This window comes from Bos grunniens, chromosome 1 (genome assembly GCF_055505025.1).
Source record: "Bos grunniens cultivar Pamir isolate PY7600 chromosome 1, Bosgru_T2T1.0, whole genome shotgun sequence".
NCBI classification, from domain to species: Eukaryota; Metazoa; Chordata; class Mammalia; order Artiodactyla; family Bovidae; genus Bos; species Bos grunniens.
In genome coordinates this window covers 27027105-27045937 of record NC_141165.1, presented here as the reverse complement: position 1 = coordinate 27045937, position 18833 = coordinate 27027105, and the positions used below count along the sequence as shown (strand labels likewise).

Sequence of the window (18833 nt, the reverse complement as noted above, 5' to 3'; positions counted from 1 at the left end):
TTTCCTTTGATTATAAAACTGTAGCCCTGTTAAGCTCTCTGAGCAGCACTCCCTTGCCCATCTTGCTTGTAATAAATCAGTTCTTGTCTGTCACTTTGCCTCTGGCTGACTTCTTTCTGCACTAAGAGGTAAAGAACCTTTGACCAGCCCCTCCCACCCCACCCTCCTCTGCCCTTGAACACATTTCTGTGGTTTCAATGTCTTTCCTATCTGTTTTGTTGGGGAACTCACCATTCTTCTTATGCATCTCTCTAGGTTTGTAGTGATAGTTCCCTACCTTGGCTTGGCTGCACACTGGAATCACCTGGGGGAGCTTTAGCAAACTATTGACCCATGGGTCTGATTCTGATATATTTCACCAGAGGTCTGAGTACCCGTTTCAAATTTCTCCAGGGGATTCTAGTGGGCAGCCAGGGTTGAGATCTACTGGAGGAGGAAGAGTTCAGCGACCCAGGTAACCCTCCCTTTCTTTCCCATCTGTGCCCTGCACACCTTTCTCTAATCAAGCCCACCGTACTGCAGCGTTAATTGCAGGGTGTATACCTATCTCCCTAACTACACTTTGAACATCTCCAGTCAGCCACTTTTGCATTTCGGGAGCTCGATGTCTGGCTTGATACTTCGTCGAGATTTGGAAAATGTTTAGCGGAAGGATAAAATGTCATCAACACATTTATGTGCATCCTCCAAGTGCCAGGCTCTGCAGCGCTCAGCCAGGATCCGGAGAGTGAGAGAGATGGAAGTGCGCAGGCGCAGAGCCCTTTCCCCGCCCCGCCCCCTGCAGTCTACACTAAAAGTGAGCCCCGCCCCCAGTCGCGGAGCCAACCAGAGGGCGCGAGGCAGGACCAGCCTCCTCGGGCGGTCAGAGCAAATCGCTGCGGTGTTTCGGCCGGTGCAGAGGCGGATTCCTCGATGAGCTCCTGCTCGATTGGCCGACCTCCCACGGTGGGGTAACGGTCGCAGAGGCGGGGCCGGAGGCGGCTGAGCCGGCCGGGTTGAGAGCCCTGCGGGAGGTAGGCGGCGGCTGAGGAAGGTGAGCGGCGTTCTAGGTTTACGGAGGGGTCGGCTGGAGCCCCCGCCTGAGGGGCCCCTACCTGAGGAACCCCGGGAACTGACCTCACCTGCGCCCTGAGAGTGGTCAGACGAGCCGCCTCGGAACTGATTGGCTCCAATTAACAGTCCCAGGATAAAGGCCGAGGGGAGGAGGGTAGCCTGATAAACCTGGTTCGAGTCTGGCTTCGCCCTTTGTGGTCTCTGATTCCGCTTGTAAAAACTCAGCGCCTCAGTTTCTTTATTTGTGGAACACAGCTGATAATTCTTGCCTTACATGGTGATTGAGAAGGTTAAATGAGGCAATGAGTGTGAAGCTTGGAGTGATTTTCGGCGCGCCCTGGATTCTGGATAAGTAGGTAGTTACTCCATCTCCATGAGTCCACCAGGACCGACCCGCTCCTCCTTTCAGTGTCAAGGTGTCTGAGGAGGTCGCTGGGCTAGTGAAGGCTAGGAATAGAAGGTGGGGGATAGATGAAGGTGTAGGTAGATGATTATCTCTTTCTCCGTTTTATTAGGTCCATTTCAGAGTGCGGGGCTCTTTATGCAGAGTCTAATTTGATTTTTATTAAGATCAATGAGTTGGAAATAACTAAAGGCTAAGAGACTTGTAACACGCAGGCCAAACAAGTGTTTTTGTGCCACTTTATTTTGCAAGCATAAGGTTACACACTGTGCACGCATTATCCATGTTGGTTTCAATCTTCTGTATGAGGTTTTTGTTTTGTTTTTTACTTTCGGTCTTGCCAAACAGACTTGAGCCTTGCCCACCCCACCTTGGGGAGGAGGTGGCTGACAAGGGAATGCCGCAGCTTCTGCTTGGAGGAGTGTTCTGACTCTTTATGTAACTTCTCCTGGGGCAGAATGATTTGGTCTAGAGGAGATCCAGCCCTAATTTCGTTTACTTATTTGCGGTAAATTCAGTTCTTCTTAGGAACGTTAAATAGAGACTTTGAAAGCATTTCATGTTCCATTTATTGCAGTAAAGTGAAATATGTACTTTTGAGAAAGCTAATTACAGATTTTGATGTGACTTGAGAAAGAACAGCTACTGCCTATGCTTTATTTCCAGTTTTCCCCCCGAAAGTAGTGAAAAATAAATACATTTTAATGTATGGTGCATGTTATAGGGGTCACAGACTTATAAAGGGCGAGTTACCAAAGGAATTTTGGTGGACCTGGACAGTGCAAGGAGATAGAACTTTGTTTTGCTTATCTGTATGTGTCTTTCCAGCCGTGTATAAATGAACTCCTACCCTGCAACTGCTATTCTTATAGTCTTACTTTAGGTGTGATATGACACTGATTAAAGCAAGCTGCAGCTTCTTTGGCTTTGGGGAAGCATTGGTTCCCCAAGTTCTGGGGAACTTTTCTGATGCAAAGTTCCAGACCTGTGTCTTGTTACAGTTTGTAGTGGGGAGAAGACTGCTGCAAACCATTGGCACATTAATTTCACAGCATGGGCCCCTGAAAAGGAGGGCTTGGTCACAGGTGAAATTGTGATAGTTCTCCCTGCCTTTGCTTTTTGTATTCAGTGGTTTTTGTCTGAGAGTACTCCTGACAATAAGAATTATTCTGCCTTTGAAGCCAGAATCAGAATTGATGCTAGACAGTGATAGAGTTGGACACCCAGCTAAATGTTTTAGCACAGCTGGGAGAGGAAGGATAAGTGGAAAGAAGACCCCAGTGAAGGCACCTGGTGGTGACCATCTATGTCCATTAGCAGTTAATTCATTGATTCCAGCTTCTGTTTAGTGGTTACCACCAGTACCATAGATGCCTGCTCTGGGAATAACACAAGACCTTTCTTACCAGGAGATGAACATTGTAAGATTTGGATCTCTTATTTTGTTTGAAACGTAGATGAAGATCCAGTTTCAGACATGAGACTCACTGAGTGATCATTTCATTGAGATCATCGTGAATGACAAGGTGAAAAGTACAAGAGGAATGTGGTATGACTGAGGTATGTCTGATGTGATAGATAACTCTCTCTGGGAATTGAGAGACCATGGAAAGGATCTACTAATTATGGAAAACTGTACATATGTTTCCTTTTGACCTCCTCATAATCCTATCAGGTATTTGAAGCTCCATAAAGGAAACGGAAGCCCAGAGAGGCTAAGTAACTATTTAAGATAACACAGCTGGTCACCAATTCTCATCACCACCTCTATCCTGCTGTGTGCCAGGCACTGTTCAATTAGTCCTTTGTATTTTAACTTTCCTAATCTTCCCAAGAACCTATGAGCTAAGTACTTTTATTATCCTCATTTTATGATAAGGAAATTGAGGCACAGAGATTAGTGGTTTCTTAGTTGCCTGGCAGAAGCCATGATTTAAAACCCTGCTATTCTGGCTATACCAGCCTTCTTTTGGTTAGTATTTCCTTTACTTTTGGTTTTATTGTTATTTAATAAAGTTTTTTTTTTTAATTAAATAGTGAACTTTTATTATGAAATCAAACAGAAATGAACACACACACTGAATGTGTACCTTAACAAATTAAGTGATGATACCTCCTAGGCCAGGGTAGAGAACCATGCTAGCCATGCTAAGACTGGTCTATCCCAATTACAGCTACTTCTGTACTCCCATTAGTAGCATTCTTCTGACTTTTACAGTAATTTCCTCCTTGTGTTAAAAAAAAAAGTTTTTTCCTAAATCTGTATTCTTCAGTATTAAAGTGTACCTCTTGCTCATTATATTAAAAAAAAAAAATCTCTTAATCTGTAGGTTTTCCCCCTGTTCCTTTCTTTTCCTTATAACTTATCTGAAGAACTTGTCTCATTTGACCTATATATCCTACAGTCTGGATTTTGCAATTTGCATACTCATGTACAGTTGATTATGTTCTTCTGCCCTGGGTAATTCCTACACATTTGTAGCTGGATCAAAGACTGAATCAGATGCAGATTCAATTCCTTTGGTAATTCTCTAGGTGGTGTTTGGCAGGATCATAGGAGGTGCAGAATGTCTCGTTTCTCTTTGTGTTTCCAGCACCTGTTGATACTTGATGCCTGTATCTGTTCATTGAAGGCTGCAAAATAGTGATATTCTAATTTTATCATTTCTTTTACTTGTTAGTTAGAATATTAGCCCCTCAGTTGAATATGTAGCAGTAAAATCTCTTTAGGAAAGGCAGCATGAATAATTTGTTCCATTTATTTACCAATTTTTGAGAAAATTGGTTCCTTATCTTCTGAAGATAATTATTTTAAAAAACCTAATATCAATATGAAGTCATAAATTTTAAACATTTTATGGGTTTCAGTTCATTGCAGTTATTTTAATTATCAAAGCTAATGTGCTGTCATCTTTGAGTGGAAGGAGCCTACTCAAGCCTATCCTTTTGCTATGACCCTACTAGTCTTTTTTTTTTTTTCTTTGGCTATTTCCTGACCAGGGATTGAACCTGTGCCCCCAGCATTGGAAACAGTTTTAACCACTGGACCATCAGGGAAGTCCAGCACTACTTATCTTTAATAACTTCCTTGTTGTCTGATATCTTAAATGAATTCTGTCCCAAATATGAAGTAATTTTTTCAAGAAACTTTTTTTTCAAAAGGATCATAATCTGTATTCTAGGGATCCTGAGTCAATCATGGTTTTAGGCTTTTCTGTAGACAGGTAGATATAACTATCCTAGCTCTGTCTCTGTAAACACACAGAGAACTCTTCATTTGTAAAACTGAAATTCTGTACCCATTAAATAACTCAACCATTCCCCTGGCAGTCACCATTCTACTTTCTATATAAGTGGAATCATACAGCATTTGTTTGTGACTAGCTAATATATTTAAGGTTCATCCATGTTGTAACTTAGGTAAACATTTCCTTCCTGTTTCAGGCTGAATGGGCTTTCCTCATGACTCAGATGGTAAAGAATCCACATGCAATGCAGGAGACCCAGGTTTGATCTCTGGGTCAGGAAGACACCCTGGAGAAGGAAATAGCTACTTACTCCAATATTCTTGTGTGGAGAATTCCATGGACAGAGGAGCCTGGCGGGCTACAGTCCATGGGGTCACAAAGAGTTGAACACCACTGAGCTGCTAACACTACACTACTACTTAAGGCTGAATAATATTCCACTGTATGGTTTATAGCACATTTTACTTATCTATTCATCTGTTGATGGAACTTGGGTTGCTTCCATCTTTTAGGTATATTTTGTGAGTAATGCTGCTGTGAACATAGATGTTCAAGTATCTTTTTAAGATCCTGCTTTCAGTTCTTTTGTCAAATTGCTGAATCCTAATGGCATTTCTACATTTAATTTTTTGAAGAACCACCATGCTATTTTTCATAGCAGCTGTACCATTTTATATTCCTGACAGTGCACAAGGGTTTCAGTTTCTCTACATCCTCACCAGTATCTGTTATTTCTGTTTCTTTTAGCTATCCTAATGGGTATGACAGAGAAGGCAATGGCACCCTACTCCAGTACTCTTACCTGGAAAATCCCATGGACAGAGGAGCCTGGAAGGCTGCAGTCCATGGGGCTGCTGAGGATTGGGCATGACTGAGCGACTTCACTTTCACTTTTCACTTTCATGCATTGGAGAAGGAAATGGCAACCCACTCCAGTGTTCTTGCCTGGAGAATCCCAGGGACGGGGGAGCCTGGTGGGCTGCCGTCTATGGGGTCGCACAGAGTCGGACACGACTGAAGCGACTTCGCAGCAGCAGCAGCAGCAATGGGTATGAGGTGGTATCTCATTGTAATTTTGATTTGCATTTCCCTAATGGGTAATGTTGAAATATTTTCATGTGTTTATAGCCTTTTTTATATTTTCTTTAGAGAAATGTCTGTTCAGGTTCCTTGCCCATTTTTTAATCAGATTTTTTTTGTTGTTAAGTTTCCGGAATTCTCTGTATATTCTGGATTGTTTATTGTTATATTTAGTTGCTAATTGTGTCTGACTCTTGCAACCCCATGGACTGTAGCCCACCAGGCTCCTCTGTCCATGGGATTTCCTAGGAAAGAATACTGTAGTAGGTTGCCATTTCCTTCTCCAGGGGATCTTCCCGACTCAGGGATCAAACGTATGTCCCTTGTGTCTCCTGAATCAGCAGGGAAATTCTTTACCACTGGGCCACCGTGGAAGCCCCATATATTCTGGATATTAATTCCTTATCACATAGATGATTTGTGAATATTTTCTCCCATTCCATGGATTGCCTTTTTACTCTGTTGACAGTATCTTTTGATGCACAAAAATTTTAAATTTTTGTAAAGTCCAGTTTGTTTGTTTTTACTTTTTGTTGCTTATGCCTTTGATGTCATATCTAAGAAATCATTGCCAAATTCAGGATTGTAAAGCTTTTACCCTGTGTTTTCTTTTAAATTTTTACAGTTTAAGCTCTTAAATTTAGGTCTCTGATCCATTTGAGTTAATTTTTGTGTGGTCTTAAGGGTACAACTTGGGAGAAGGCAATGGCACCCCACTCCAGTACTCTTGCTTGGAAAATCCCATGGACAGAGGAGCCTGGATGGCTGCAGTCCATGCGGTCGCTAAGAGTCGGACACGACTGAGCAACTTCACTTTCACTTTTCACTTTCATGCATTGGAGAAGGAAATGGCAACCCACTCCAGTGTTCTTGCCTGGAGAATCCCAGGGACGGGGGAGCCTGGTGAGCTGCTGTCTATGGGGTCGAGCAGAGTTGGACAGGACTGAAGTGACTTAGCAGCAGTAGCAGCAGCAAGGGTACAACTTGAGTCTGAGTGAACTCTGGGAGTTTGTGATGGACAGGGAGGCCTGGTGTGCTGTGGCTCATGGAGTCGCAAAGAGTCGGACACGACTGAGCGACTGAACTGAACTGAAGGGTACAACTTCATTCTTTTTACAGTTTTCACAGCAGAGGAAGAGACTGACTATCTCCTTTTGAAGGCTTTTTGGCGCTCTTATTGAAAAACATTTGACAGTTCAGTCACTTAGTCATATCCAACTCTTAGCAACCCCATGGACTGTAGCACGCCAGGCTTCCCTGTCCATCACCAACTCCTGGAGTTTACTCAGACTCATGTCCATCAAGTCAGTGATGCCATCCAACCATCTGGTCCTCTGTTGTCCCCTTCTCCTCCTGCCTTCACTCTTTCCCAGCATCAGGATCTTTTCCAATGAGTCAGTTATTCCCATCAGGTGGCCAAAGTATTGGAGTTTCAGCTTCAGCATCATATTCCAATGAATATTCAGGGTTGATTTCCTTTAGGATTGACTGGTTGGATCTCCTTGTAGTCCAAGGGACTCTCAAGAGTCTTCTCCAACACCACAGTTCAAAAGCATCTTCAGTGCTCACATTTGACAATAAATGTGAGGGATTATATCTGGGCTCTTTATTCTATGCAAATGGTCTATGCCAACACCACTCTGTTTTGATTTATGTAGCTTTGCAAAGGAGTTTTAAGTCAGGAAGCTGTTACTCCTTCAGCTTCATCTTGTTATTCCTCCAGCTTCTTTCTTCTTTTTCAAGATTACATTCAGGTGATTACATTCAAGTTATTCACGGTCCCTTGAGATTCCATATGTATTTTAGGATAGGTTTTCTATTTCTGAAAAAAATGTCATTGGGATATTGATGGGGATTACACTGAATCTGTAGATTGCTTTGGTTAGTATCAATGTCTTAATATTAAGTCTTATGATCCATGAATATTGGATGTGACCCCATTTACTTATGTCTTTAATTTCTTTGAGCAATGTTTTATAGTTTTCATTGTACAAGACTTTTACCTCCTTGGTTAAGTTTGCTCCTATTTTTATTCTTTGATGTCGTTGTAAATGGAGTTCTTTTATTTTCCGTTTTAGGTTATTCATTGTTAGTATATAGAAATGCAAATGGTTTTTATATGCTGATTTTCATATTCTGCTGCTTTGCTGAATTCATTTATTCTAATGTATGTGCATGTGCGCATGTGCGTGTGTGTGTATTAAGGTTTTTGGTATATAAAATCGTATCGTGCAAATAGAGATAATTTGACTTCTTTTCCAATTTGGATACCTTTTATTTCTCTTTCTTACTTAAATGCTTGGTGGGAACTTCCATTTCTATGTGGAATAAAAGTGGTGAATGTGACATCCTTGCCTTGTTCCTCATCTTAGAGGGAAAGCTTGTAGTCTTTTACCATTGAATATGATGTTCGCTGTAGCTTTTTCATATATGGCTTTTGTTCAGTTGTGTGCGTGCTAGTTTGCTTCAATCATATCCTACACTTGAAGACCCCAGGCTCCTCTGTCCATTGGATTCTCCAGGCAAGAATACTGGAGTGGGTTGCCATATCCTCCTCCAGGGGATCTTTTGTTTTGTTGAATTAGTTTCCTGCTATTCCTAGTTATTGAGTGTTTATCACAAGAAGGTGTTGGATTTTGTAAAATGCTTTTTCTGCATCAATTGAGATGATTGTATATTCTTTTCCTTCATTCCATTAATGTAATATGTGATACACTGATTTCTTTTCATATGTTGAACTAATTCCTACATTCCAAGTATAAATCCCACTTGAATATGGTGTATAATTCTTTTACTATGCTGCTGAATTTGGTTTACTAGTGTGTGCATGCTCAGTCGCTTAAGTCGTGTCCAACCCTTGTGAACTCATGGACTATAGCCCTCCAGGCTCCTCTGTCCATGGGATTTTTCCAGGTAAGAACACTTGCAATGGGTTGCCATTTCCTCCTCCAGGGAATCTTCCCCACTCACTGTTCAAATCCTTGTCTCCTGTGCCTCCTGCATTGGCACTCAGATTCTTTACCATTTAGCCACCTGGGAAGCCTTTGGTTTACTAGTATTTTGCATCAATGCTTGTAAGGGATATTACTATTTTTCTTGTATTGTCTGACCTTTTAATATTAAGGTGATGCTATCTTCCAAGAATGAGTTAGGAAGTATTCCCTTGTCTAATTTTTTGGAATAGTTTGAGAAGAATTGTTAGTAGTTATTTAGATGTTTTGGTAGAATTCCTCAGTTATACCCCTCGGTCCATGTCTTGTCTTTTGGGGAGAGTTTGATTACTGATTCAGTTCTATTACTAGTTACGGATGTACTGCAATTTTCTGTTTCTTTGTGATTCAGTTTTGTGTCTATAGGAATTTGTCCATTTCATTTTGGTTATCTAATTTGTTGGCATACAATTGTTCATAATATTGTTTAATACTTTTTTCTGTATAATTTGTAGTAATGTTCCCACTTTCATTTCTGATTTTAGTAATTTGAGTCTTCTCTTTTTTTCTGTTTATCAGGTAAAATTTGTCATTTTTTATTGATCTTTTCAGATGTCTTTCATTGACTTTCTCTATTGCTTTCCTAGTCTCTATTTCCTTTGTTTCTGCTCTAATTAATCTTTATTTTTTTCTTTTGCTAGCTTTGGGTTTAGTTTGTTCTTTTTCTAGTTCCTTAAGTTGCAAACTTGGGTTGTTAATTTGAGATCTTTCACGTTTTTAATGCAAATTTTTATAACTCTTAAATTTCCCCCTTCAGGATTGCTTTCACTGTGTCCTGTAAGTTTTGAAATATTGTGTTTTGTTTTCATTAATATCTTAAGAGTTTTATAATTTCTCTTGTGATTTCTTCTTTCATCCATTGGTTATTTACAAATGTGTTGTCTAATTTCCATAAACTTATGAATTTTTGTTTTATTTTTTGATTTCTAACTTCACCTCTTTGTGGAGACTTAATTTGTGGTTTAACATATAGTCTATCCTGATAATGTCCCATGTGTACTTGGAAGACTGTATTCTGTTGTTGTTGAGCAGGTTTCTTTTCTTTTCTTTTTTTCTTTTTGATCAGCTTGTGGGATCTTAGTTCCATGACCAAGGATCAAACCCGTGCTCCCTGCAGTGGAAGCATGGAGTCCTAAACCACTGAATTACCAGGGAATTCCCAGTGTTCTTTATAAATCTACTAGATCTGGTTGTTTTACTCTGTCACATTGTCTGTTTCATTACTTTTCTTTTGTCTGATTACTATGTATTCTTGAGAATGGAGTGTTAAAATCTCCACCTATATTGTAGAACTATTTCTTCCTTCAATTCTGTGAATTTTTACTTCACATGTGTTAGTGGTCTGTTATTAAGTGCACAAGTGTTTATAATTGTTATGTATTCTAGCTGTATTAAATCTTTTATTAATATGTAATGTCCTGTTTTGTCTCTAGTAGCCTTTTTTGATATAAAGTCTATTTTGTCTGGTACTCATATAGCTAGACTTTCCTTCCTTCTTTCTTTTTTTAAAAAATTATTTTCATGAAATACCTTTTACCATTCTTTCACTTTCAATCTCTTTGTGTCTCTGGCTCTAAAATGGGTCTTGTTTTAGGCACATAGTTGGATCATATTTTCTTAAATTCATTCTACCAGTCTGTCAAGAGTTTGACCCTTTTACATTTAGAGTGATTACTGACAGGTAAGGGATTACTGTCTGTAATTTTGCTATTTTTTTGTAACATGTCTTTTTCCCCCCCCTCATTTCCTGTATTACTGTCTTCTTGTGTTTAGTTGATTTTTTTTTGTAGCAGAATGTTTTCTTTTTCTATATATTCTATCACTGTTTTCTTTGTGGTAACCATGAAGTTTACATTTACCATTATAAAATCATAACACTAATTTGAATTTATCAGAGTTTCACTTAAATAACGTATAAAAATTCTACTTCTTTACAGCTCTATCCCCACCTCTTTCAGTTGTTGATGTTGCAGTTACATCTTTATACATGTGTGCCTGAAAACAAAAATTCTAGTAAATGAGTTAGTGTCTTAAATTAGGTAGAAAATGTGTGACACTACAAACCAAAGTTATAATAATATTAGCTTTAGACTAATGATTGTTTTTTAAAAAAACGACCTGTTTCTTAAGTCATGTAGCAAGCAAAAAGTGGAGTTACACATCTTTGTTATAATAGCAGCTTTTATAATTGCCTGTGTATTTACCATGCCATTTACCTTTATTGAGATATTTAGTTTTTCATATGGCTTTGATTTACTGTCCTGTGTCCTTTATTTCAACTAGTGGGACTACCTTTACCATTGCTTGTAGGGCAGGTCTAGTGGTAAGGAATGCCTTAAACTTTAGTTTATCTGGAAATATCTTTATTCTGTTCTCACTTTTGAAGGATAGTTTTGCCAAACATAAGATTCTTGATTGACAGTTTCTCCAAAGTTGCTGTTAAGAAATCTGCTGGTAATTAGCTTGTGTGTGATGTGTCACTTCTCCCTTGCTACTTTCAAGATTCTTTGTTCTTTGAAAAGCTTGAAAAAAAAGTACTACAGTACTTCTTGGTGTAGGTCTCTGAGTTTATGTTTCTAGGAGTTTGTGTCTTTCAACAAATTTGGGAAGTTTTCAGCCATCATTTCATATTCTCCCTACCACCCTCTCTTTTCTCCTTCTGGGACTCCCACAATTCGTGTGTTGACACAGCCGGCAGTGTCTCACAGGTCCTTTAGGTAAGGTTCACTTTTATTCAGTCTTCCTTTTTTCCTATTCTTTAGACTTGATAATTTCCATTGTCTTACCTTCACACTTACTGTGATTCATTCTTTTGCCTGTTCAAATCTGCATTTGAATGCCCCTAGTAAATTCTTTATTTCAGTTATACTTTTCAATTACAGAATGTTTGATTTTCGTTTTGTTGTTTTCTCTCTTTACTGATATTTCACTTTTGATCATATATTTTTTCTTATTTTTTCTCCACATCTTCCCTTAGTTCTTTGAATTTTTTAAGGTGGTTGTTTTAAACGCTTTGTGCAGTAGATGTGCCATCAAGTTTTGTTGTTTTTTTTCAGAGACAGTTTGATTTTTTTTTTTCCTTTGAGTGAGCCATGCTTTCCAGATTCTTTGTAAGCTTTACTTTTTATTGAAAACTGGACATTTGAATCTAGTAATATCTATGGAAATAAGATTCTCTTTCTTTGCCATGGTTTGCTGGGGTTTGTTTTTCTTTGTTTTAAATTTTGGCTGTCTTTGTGCTGAGGATCAGCCTGACCTATAAACTTGAGGTATTTTTTAGCCTACACCTTTCTCTGGGTACATGCAGTGGCTTTCTAATTCCCCATATATGCATTTAGGAGTGCTATATGTGAACCTTCTTTGGATTCTGATTTGGAGAAAAAAAAAAATAATTTAAGACATTTGGGGGAAAATTGAACATGGACTAGATATTAAGTGATAGTAAGGAATTAATATAATTTGGTGTGACAGTGGTATTGAAATTATGTTAAAATGAGTCTACATTTATTGGAGGTGAGTACTGAAATATAAGTGGGTAGAGAAATGAAATAAATAAGGAAGAATGTTGGTTATTATTGATCTTGGGTTAATGAATATACATGGGTTCATTTTACTCTTTCTCTACTTGTATGTATTTTTTTAAATTTCTCTAATGAAAACTTTAAAAACTAGCTGAAAGGTGGTAGCCATTGAAGTTGGCTGATACTTTCAAAAAGTATCTTTATTTAAATAAAAGTGAGAGAGATGAACATAGTGCATTCGAGACCAGAGTTTAAAGGGGAGAGAGTACTCTCTGATGTCAGCAGCAAAAATTGCAGAATTGGAGAATTTGCAACATGTTACTAGGTTTAGCTGAAAATGAATTATTGGTGACTAGTATTGGTGCATTTCACTATCTGAAGCAGAAGTAGAAGGACAGAAGGGTGATTTGCAAGAAAAACTGAACTAGCAGCAGGGAGGATCATTTTACTTCTCTGTCTCACATGGTTATAGCATCTGATATATTGGTACAATTCTCCCAGCACTCTTTCCTGCCAGCTTTGACAGCTAGAGATGTTGGATTAAACACTTTCTAAGGTTCTCTCATGTTGTGAGATTCCATGATGCCAATGAATATGTGTGATGATTGTGCCTCTGCAAAGGAAGAGTTAGATACCATAAAAATTCAAGGAAGTTTCTTCCTATAGAATGGCAGAGTCTTAGACAACAAGAGCACGTGATGGGAGGGTAGACTGAATATAAACTTGTGTGTGTGCCAGTCAAATAGAATACGTTGTGTTGCTAGCCTTTGATCTACTTAGAAATAAAGACCACCTAAGAATGTGGCATTTAATTTACCCTTTGAGTTAGGCTAGTGAATTAATTATTAAACTAATGAATTTAGACAATTCTTTCATTTTTTGGGAAGCAGCTTACAAAAAATGTTTATTAGCATCACTTGCTTTTCACATTACCTAGTTAAAACAAATAGTTTTCTTTGTGTATATATGTGTAAAACCCCATAATGTTTCATTTCTAGAGGAGAACATTAAAATTATAAAAATCGGCTTTCTTAGAAGTCATAGAAGTTTTGGCTTAGGAATGCTTAAATTGCCCAAGAGTAGTGGGTTCTTTTAAATATAATTTTCTTTAACACCTTATTGCACTTTTTTTATTTTAGGCAATTCAATTTTTTATTGCCAATCTCAACTTCTTTTGACTCTACAAAAGAAATTGTATCTACAGCAGCCTCTAAAGCCAAGGAGTCCAGCAAATCATCAGATAAGACTCATGACTGAAAAACAGGTAAACCTGAAATATTTGAAACCAGTGTTTATCAAAGTATGCGTCAAAGAATACCACATCTACAAATGTGAAAAACCTTACTTTAAAAGGCTACTTGAGTAAAAGCATTTTCGGAAATGATGGGTTAAAACTATTAAATGGTATCCTTATTCTAAGACTTCACAACATATCAGTGTCCAGAAGGAGGCTTTATTATACAGTTTTTCCTACTTACGTAATACTAATTTGATGAATATTTCATTAGACTGGTCTTCTTCAGTTTATACTTGGAAAATGCCATTCTCAAATATTTTGGAATTTGCAAACAGTTATGTTTTTCTTCAAACATAATTTAACTCAGATGACCGTTATATCTACTACTGTGGGCAAGAATCCCTTAGAAGAAATGGAGTAGCCATCATAGTCAACAAAAGAGCCCCAAATGCAGTACTTGGATGTAATCTCAAAAACAACAGAATGATCTCTGTTCGTTTCCAAGGCAAACCATTCAGTATCGCAGTAATCCAAGTCTATGCCCCAACCAGTAATGCTGAAGAAGCTGAATGGTTCTATGAAGACCTACAAGACCATCTAAAACTACACCCAAAAAAGATGTCCTTTTCATTATAGGGTACTGAAATGCAAAAGTAGGAAATCAAGAAATACCTGGAGTAACAGGCAAGTTTGGCTGTGGCATACAGAATGAAGCAGGGCAAAGGCTAACAGAGTTTTGCCAAGAGAACGCACTAGTCATAGAAAACACCCTCTTCCAACAACACAGGAGAAGACTCTACACGTGGACATCACCAGATGGTCAATACCGAAATCAGATTGATTATATTCTTTGCAGCCAAAGATGGAGAAGCTCTATACAGTCAGCAAAAACAAGACTAGGAGCTGATTGTGGCTCAGATTGTGAATTTCTTATTACCAAATTCAGACTTAAATTGAAGAAAGCAGCAAAAACCACTAGACCATTCAGGTATGACCTAAATCATATCCCTTATGATTAAACAATATAAGTGACAAGTAGGCTAAAGGGATTAGGTCTGATAGAGTGCCTGAAGAACTATGGACAGAGGTTCATGACATTGTACAGGAGGCAGTGATCAAGACCATTTCCAAGAAAAAGAAATGCAAAAAGACAAAATGGTTGTCAGAGAGGCCTTACTGTGAAGCCTGTGAAAAGAAGAGAAGCGAAAGGCAAAGGAGAAAAGGAAAGATATACCCATTTGAATGCAGAGTTCCAAAGAATAGCAAGGAGAGACAAGAAAGCCTTTCTCAGTGATCACTGCAAAGAAATAGAGGAAAACAGTGAAATGGGAAAGAGTAGAGATCACTTCAAGAAAATTAAGAGATACCAAGGGAACATTTCATGCAAAGATGGACACAATAAAGGACAGAAATGGTATGGATTTAACAAAAGCAGAAGATATTAAGAAGTGGCAAGAATCCACAGAAGAACTATACAAAAAAGGTCTTCATGACCCAGATAATCAGGATGGTGTGATCACTCACCTAGAGCTAGACATCCTGGAATGTGAAGTCAGGGGGGCCGTAGGAAGCATCACTATGAACAAAGCTAGTGAAGGTGATGAAATTCCAGTTGAACTATTTCAAATCCTGCAAGATGATGCTGTGAAAGTGCTGCACTCGATATGCCAGTGGAAAATAGCAGTGGCCACAGGACTGGAAAAGGTCATTTTCATTCCAGTCCCAAAGAAAGGCAATGCCAAAGAATGCATCATGTGAAATACTGGGCTGGATGAAGCACAGGCTGGAATCAGGATTGCCGGGGGAAATATCAATGACCTCAGATATGCAGATGACACCACCTTTATGGCATAAAGTGAAGAGGAGCTAAAGAGCCTCTTGAAAGTGAAAGAGGAGAGTGAAAAAGTTGGCTTAAAACATTCAGAAAATGAAGATCATGGCATCTGGTCCTATCACCTCATGGGAAATAGATGGGGGAACAGTGGCAGACTTTTTTGGGGGGCTCCAAATTCACTGCAGATGGTGACTGAAGCTATAAAATTAAAAGATGCTTGCTCCTTGGAAGAAAAGTTATGACCAACCTGGAAAACATATTAAAAAGAAGAGACATTACTTTGGCAGCAAAGGTCCGTCTAGTCAACACTATGGTTTTTCCAGTAGTCACGTATGGATGTGAGAGTTGGACTATAAAAAAAGCTGAGTGCCAAAGAATTGATGCTTTTGAACTGTGGTATTGGAGAAGACTCTTGAGAGTCCCTTAGACTTCAAGGAGATCAAAACAGTCCATCCTAAAGGAGATCAGTCTGGGTGTTCATTGGAAGGACTGATACTGAAGCTGAAACTCCAATACTTTGGCCACCTGATGTGAACTGAGTCACTGGAAAAGACCCTAATGCTGGGAACGATTGAGGGCAGGAGGAGAAGCGGACGACAGAGGATGAGATGGTTGGATGGCGTCACTGACTCAATGGACATGAGTTTGGGTAAACTCTGGGAATTGGCGATGGATAGGGCTGCCTGTGGTGTGGCAGTCCATGGGATCACAAAGAGTCAGACACGACTGAGCAACTGAACTGAACTGATGTTTTTCTTTCTCTTAAAAGAGTTATCAGGACTTTCATGGCAGTCCAGTGGTTGAGACTGCCTCCCAGTGCATAAGGTGTGTGTTCAATCCGTGATCGGGGAGCTAAGATCCTACATGCCTCTTGGCCAAAAACCAAAGCATAAAACAAGCAATATAGAAACAAATTCAATAAAGACTTAAAAATGGTCCACATCAAATAAAAAAAAAAACCTTTAAAAAGTTATCAGGCAACAGTATTTGTATAGTTTGGTCATTCAAAATATGTGACTTTTTTTATAGGGCATTTTTTTTTTAATGAGTCGTAGTAGGTTTGGAGAATGAAATGGCAACCCACTCCAGTGTTCTTGCCTGGAGAATCCCAGGGACAGAGGAGCCTAGTGGGCTGCCATCTGTGGGGTCGCACAGACTCGGACACGACTTAAGCAACTTAGCAGCAGCAGTAGGTTTCCACTTATATACCCACACAGAGCTTTTGGCTCCCCAAACAGATTCTAGCAACAGTTTTAGTTCTGTTTCTTTAATCTTTGTGACCAGAAGACAAAAATAAGGGAAAAAAATTGTCAGGGCGGGAGAGTTACAGAAAGGATAAAGAAATAGAAGGAAGTCAGCAGTCAAAATGAAAGATTTATTTGGTATTTGAGCCATAATCCTATCAAAGAATCATCAGGACAATTTGGTTTTTGTCTTGATAGGTTTTTAAAAATTGAAGTATAGTTGATTTACAGTATTAACTTCAGGTGTGTAACATAGTGAATCAGTAGTTTTTACTGATCACTAAATCAGTAAAAACAGATTTTACTCCATTAAAAGTTATTACAAGATAATTGTTATAATTCTCTTGCTATACAGTGTATCCTTGTTGCTTATCTATTTTAGTAGATTTTTTAATGTCTGAGGGGAATTTGAATGTGAATGTGATAGTTGCTCAGTCATGCCTGACTCTTTGCAACCCCATGGACTGCAAAGTAGCCTGCCTGGCTCCTCTGTCCATGGAATTCTCCAGGCAAGAACCCTGGAGTGGGTAGCCATTTCCTTCTCCATTGGATGTGAAGAGTAATACTTTTATTTGAACTTTTAAAAATTTTCTAGGAGAGAGGGAGGGGAAAAAATTCTCCAAATTATTAATATTAACATTATTATAATATTTACATGCTATTCACTAATAAAATACATTAGATACTTTTCAAGCATTTAAATAAATTGAAAATTTACTCAAATCACCTTTTCACAAATATACTTACATTATACTATATAAGATATTTAAGGTCTTTTAAAAAGAATGCAAAGTATCTCACACACTTGATTTTAAAATTGATCATTGTACTTAAGAACCTGTTATTGATGTTAACGTCATGAATTTAAATGTCATTTAAAAAATACCTGTTTCTGTTGTATTTTATGTTCTTTTCTTACCCATTGTTTTTATTTATTGTTAGGTTTTATTCTTTTTTTAATCTGGAGAGAGTTCCCTTCTCAGGGTAAATACATATGTAGAATCAGGGATACAAAAATTAGCAGTGTCTTTCAGAATATTTCTACTAGAATCAGTTACCTAGATGGACAGACTCCTTTTCATAGTTAGACCTTGTCCATTATACAAGGAACTACCTAAGTTATTGGCTCTTCCAGTCAGATATGTTTGATTTTGTTGTGACCCTGGTCATCGTTAAGGTGACAGTTAAATAAAAAACCCTAAATAAAAAGTTCAGTTAAATAAGAAACTTAAGGTCTGTTTGTTGCTGCTGCTGCTAAGTCGCTTCAGTCGTGTCTGACTCTGTGCGACCCCATAGATGGCAGCCCACCAGGCTCCCCCGTCCCTGGGATTCTCCAGGCAAGAACACTGGAGTGGGTTGCCATTTCCTTCTCCAATGCATGAAAGTGAAAAGTGAAAGTGAAGTCGCTCAGTTGTGTCCGACTCTTAGTGACCCCATGGACTGCAGCCTACCAGTCTCCTCCATCCATGGGATTTTCCAGACAAGAGTACTATTTAATTCACTGAAATTATAAGGCTTTTAATTTATTCATTAAGACCTATATATGTGTTCTGGAATTATGTAATTCCAGATATAATGTAAGTATCTGTGCTTATTTGCATCCTTTTTAGTCTAATTTTGTTAGAAACAAATCTGTTTTAATTTTAAGCATTATGTGTGTATAAAAATTCATATTAAAGCTTTTGGAAAAAAAGTCTGTTGTTCTGAAAACAAAGGAAATTATAAGAGGGCATTTCTTCACCCTATATCTTAACGTTGATCCTTTTCTGTCTTCTTGTACTTGTAGCGGGAAGAAGCAGAATGGGAAAACATAAATGTGCTGTTGATGATGCATGGCTTAAAGCCTTTATCTCTAGTCAAAAGAACAGATATGAAAGGTAATCAAATTATATTCTTGCTCCTTAAGATAAAAAGCTTTTTTTAAAAAACATTTTCAATCTTAATGTTTTTCTTATCTTCATTTTTACTATGTGTATTACATTTCAAAAAATGTAGATCTCATCATTTTTGACAAACAGTCATCACAGACGATGAGGGAGAATTTAAAAACAATGATGGAGGAAACATCGCGTCAACAGAACATGATCCAGGAGCTCATAGAAACTAATAAACAGCTTAAGTAAGAAAATGGAAAAAAATCTGTTTTGAATTGTATGTGAACAAATGATATGCATTTAAAAAAATAACTCACTTGAAAAGAATCTTGGAATTTAATTTTCCATT

The 18833-nt window shown here is 38.3% G+C and overlaps 1 protein-coding gene across 48 annotated transcripts in view; it reads left to right on the top strand.

Moving 5' to 3' along the window:
- Positions 1-429: 429 nt before the first annotated feature.
- CEP70 (centrosomal protein 70) overlaps positions 430-18833 on the top strand; it is an 87327-nt gene continuing 68923 nt past the window's right edge. For 13 of the 48 annotated variants that reach the window (XM_086362662.1, XM_086363457.1, XM_086364097.1 and 10 more), the window contains exons 1-6: positions 962-1033; positions 2914-3016; positions 4901-4963; positions 13435-13559; positions 18397-18487; positions 18606-18729. In XM_086362662.1, coding sequence (XP_086218788.1) covers positions 4906-4963; positions 13435-13559; positions 18397-18487; positions 18606-18729 — 398 coding nt within the window. In that variant the 5' untranslated portion in view covers positions 962-1033; positions 2914-3016; positions 4901-4905. Of the gene's footprint in view, positions 455-961; positions 1514-2913; positions 3017-4900; positions 4964-13434; positions 13560-18396; positions 18488-18605; positions 18730-18833 lie in introns of those variants that run through there. The other 35 variants (XM_086365453.1, XM_086363533.1, XM_086364176.1 and 32 more) reach the window with 12 other exon arrangements.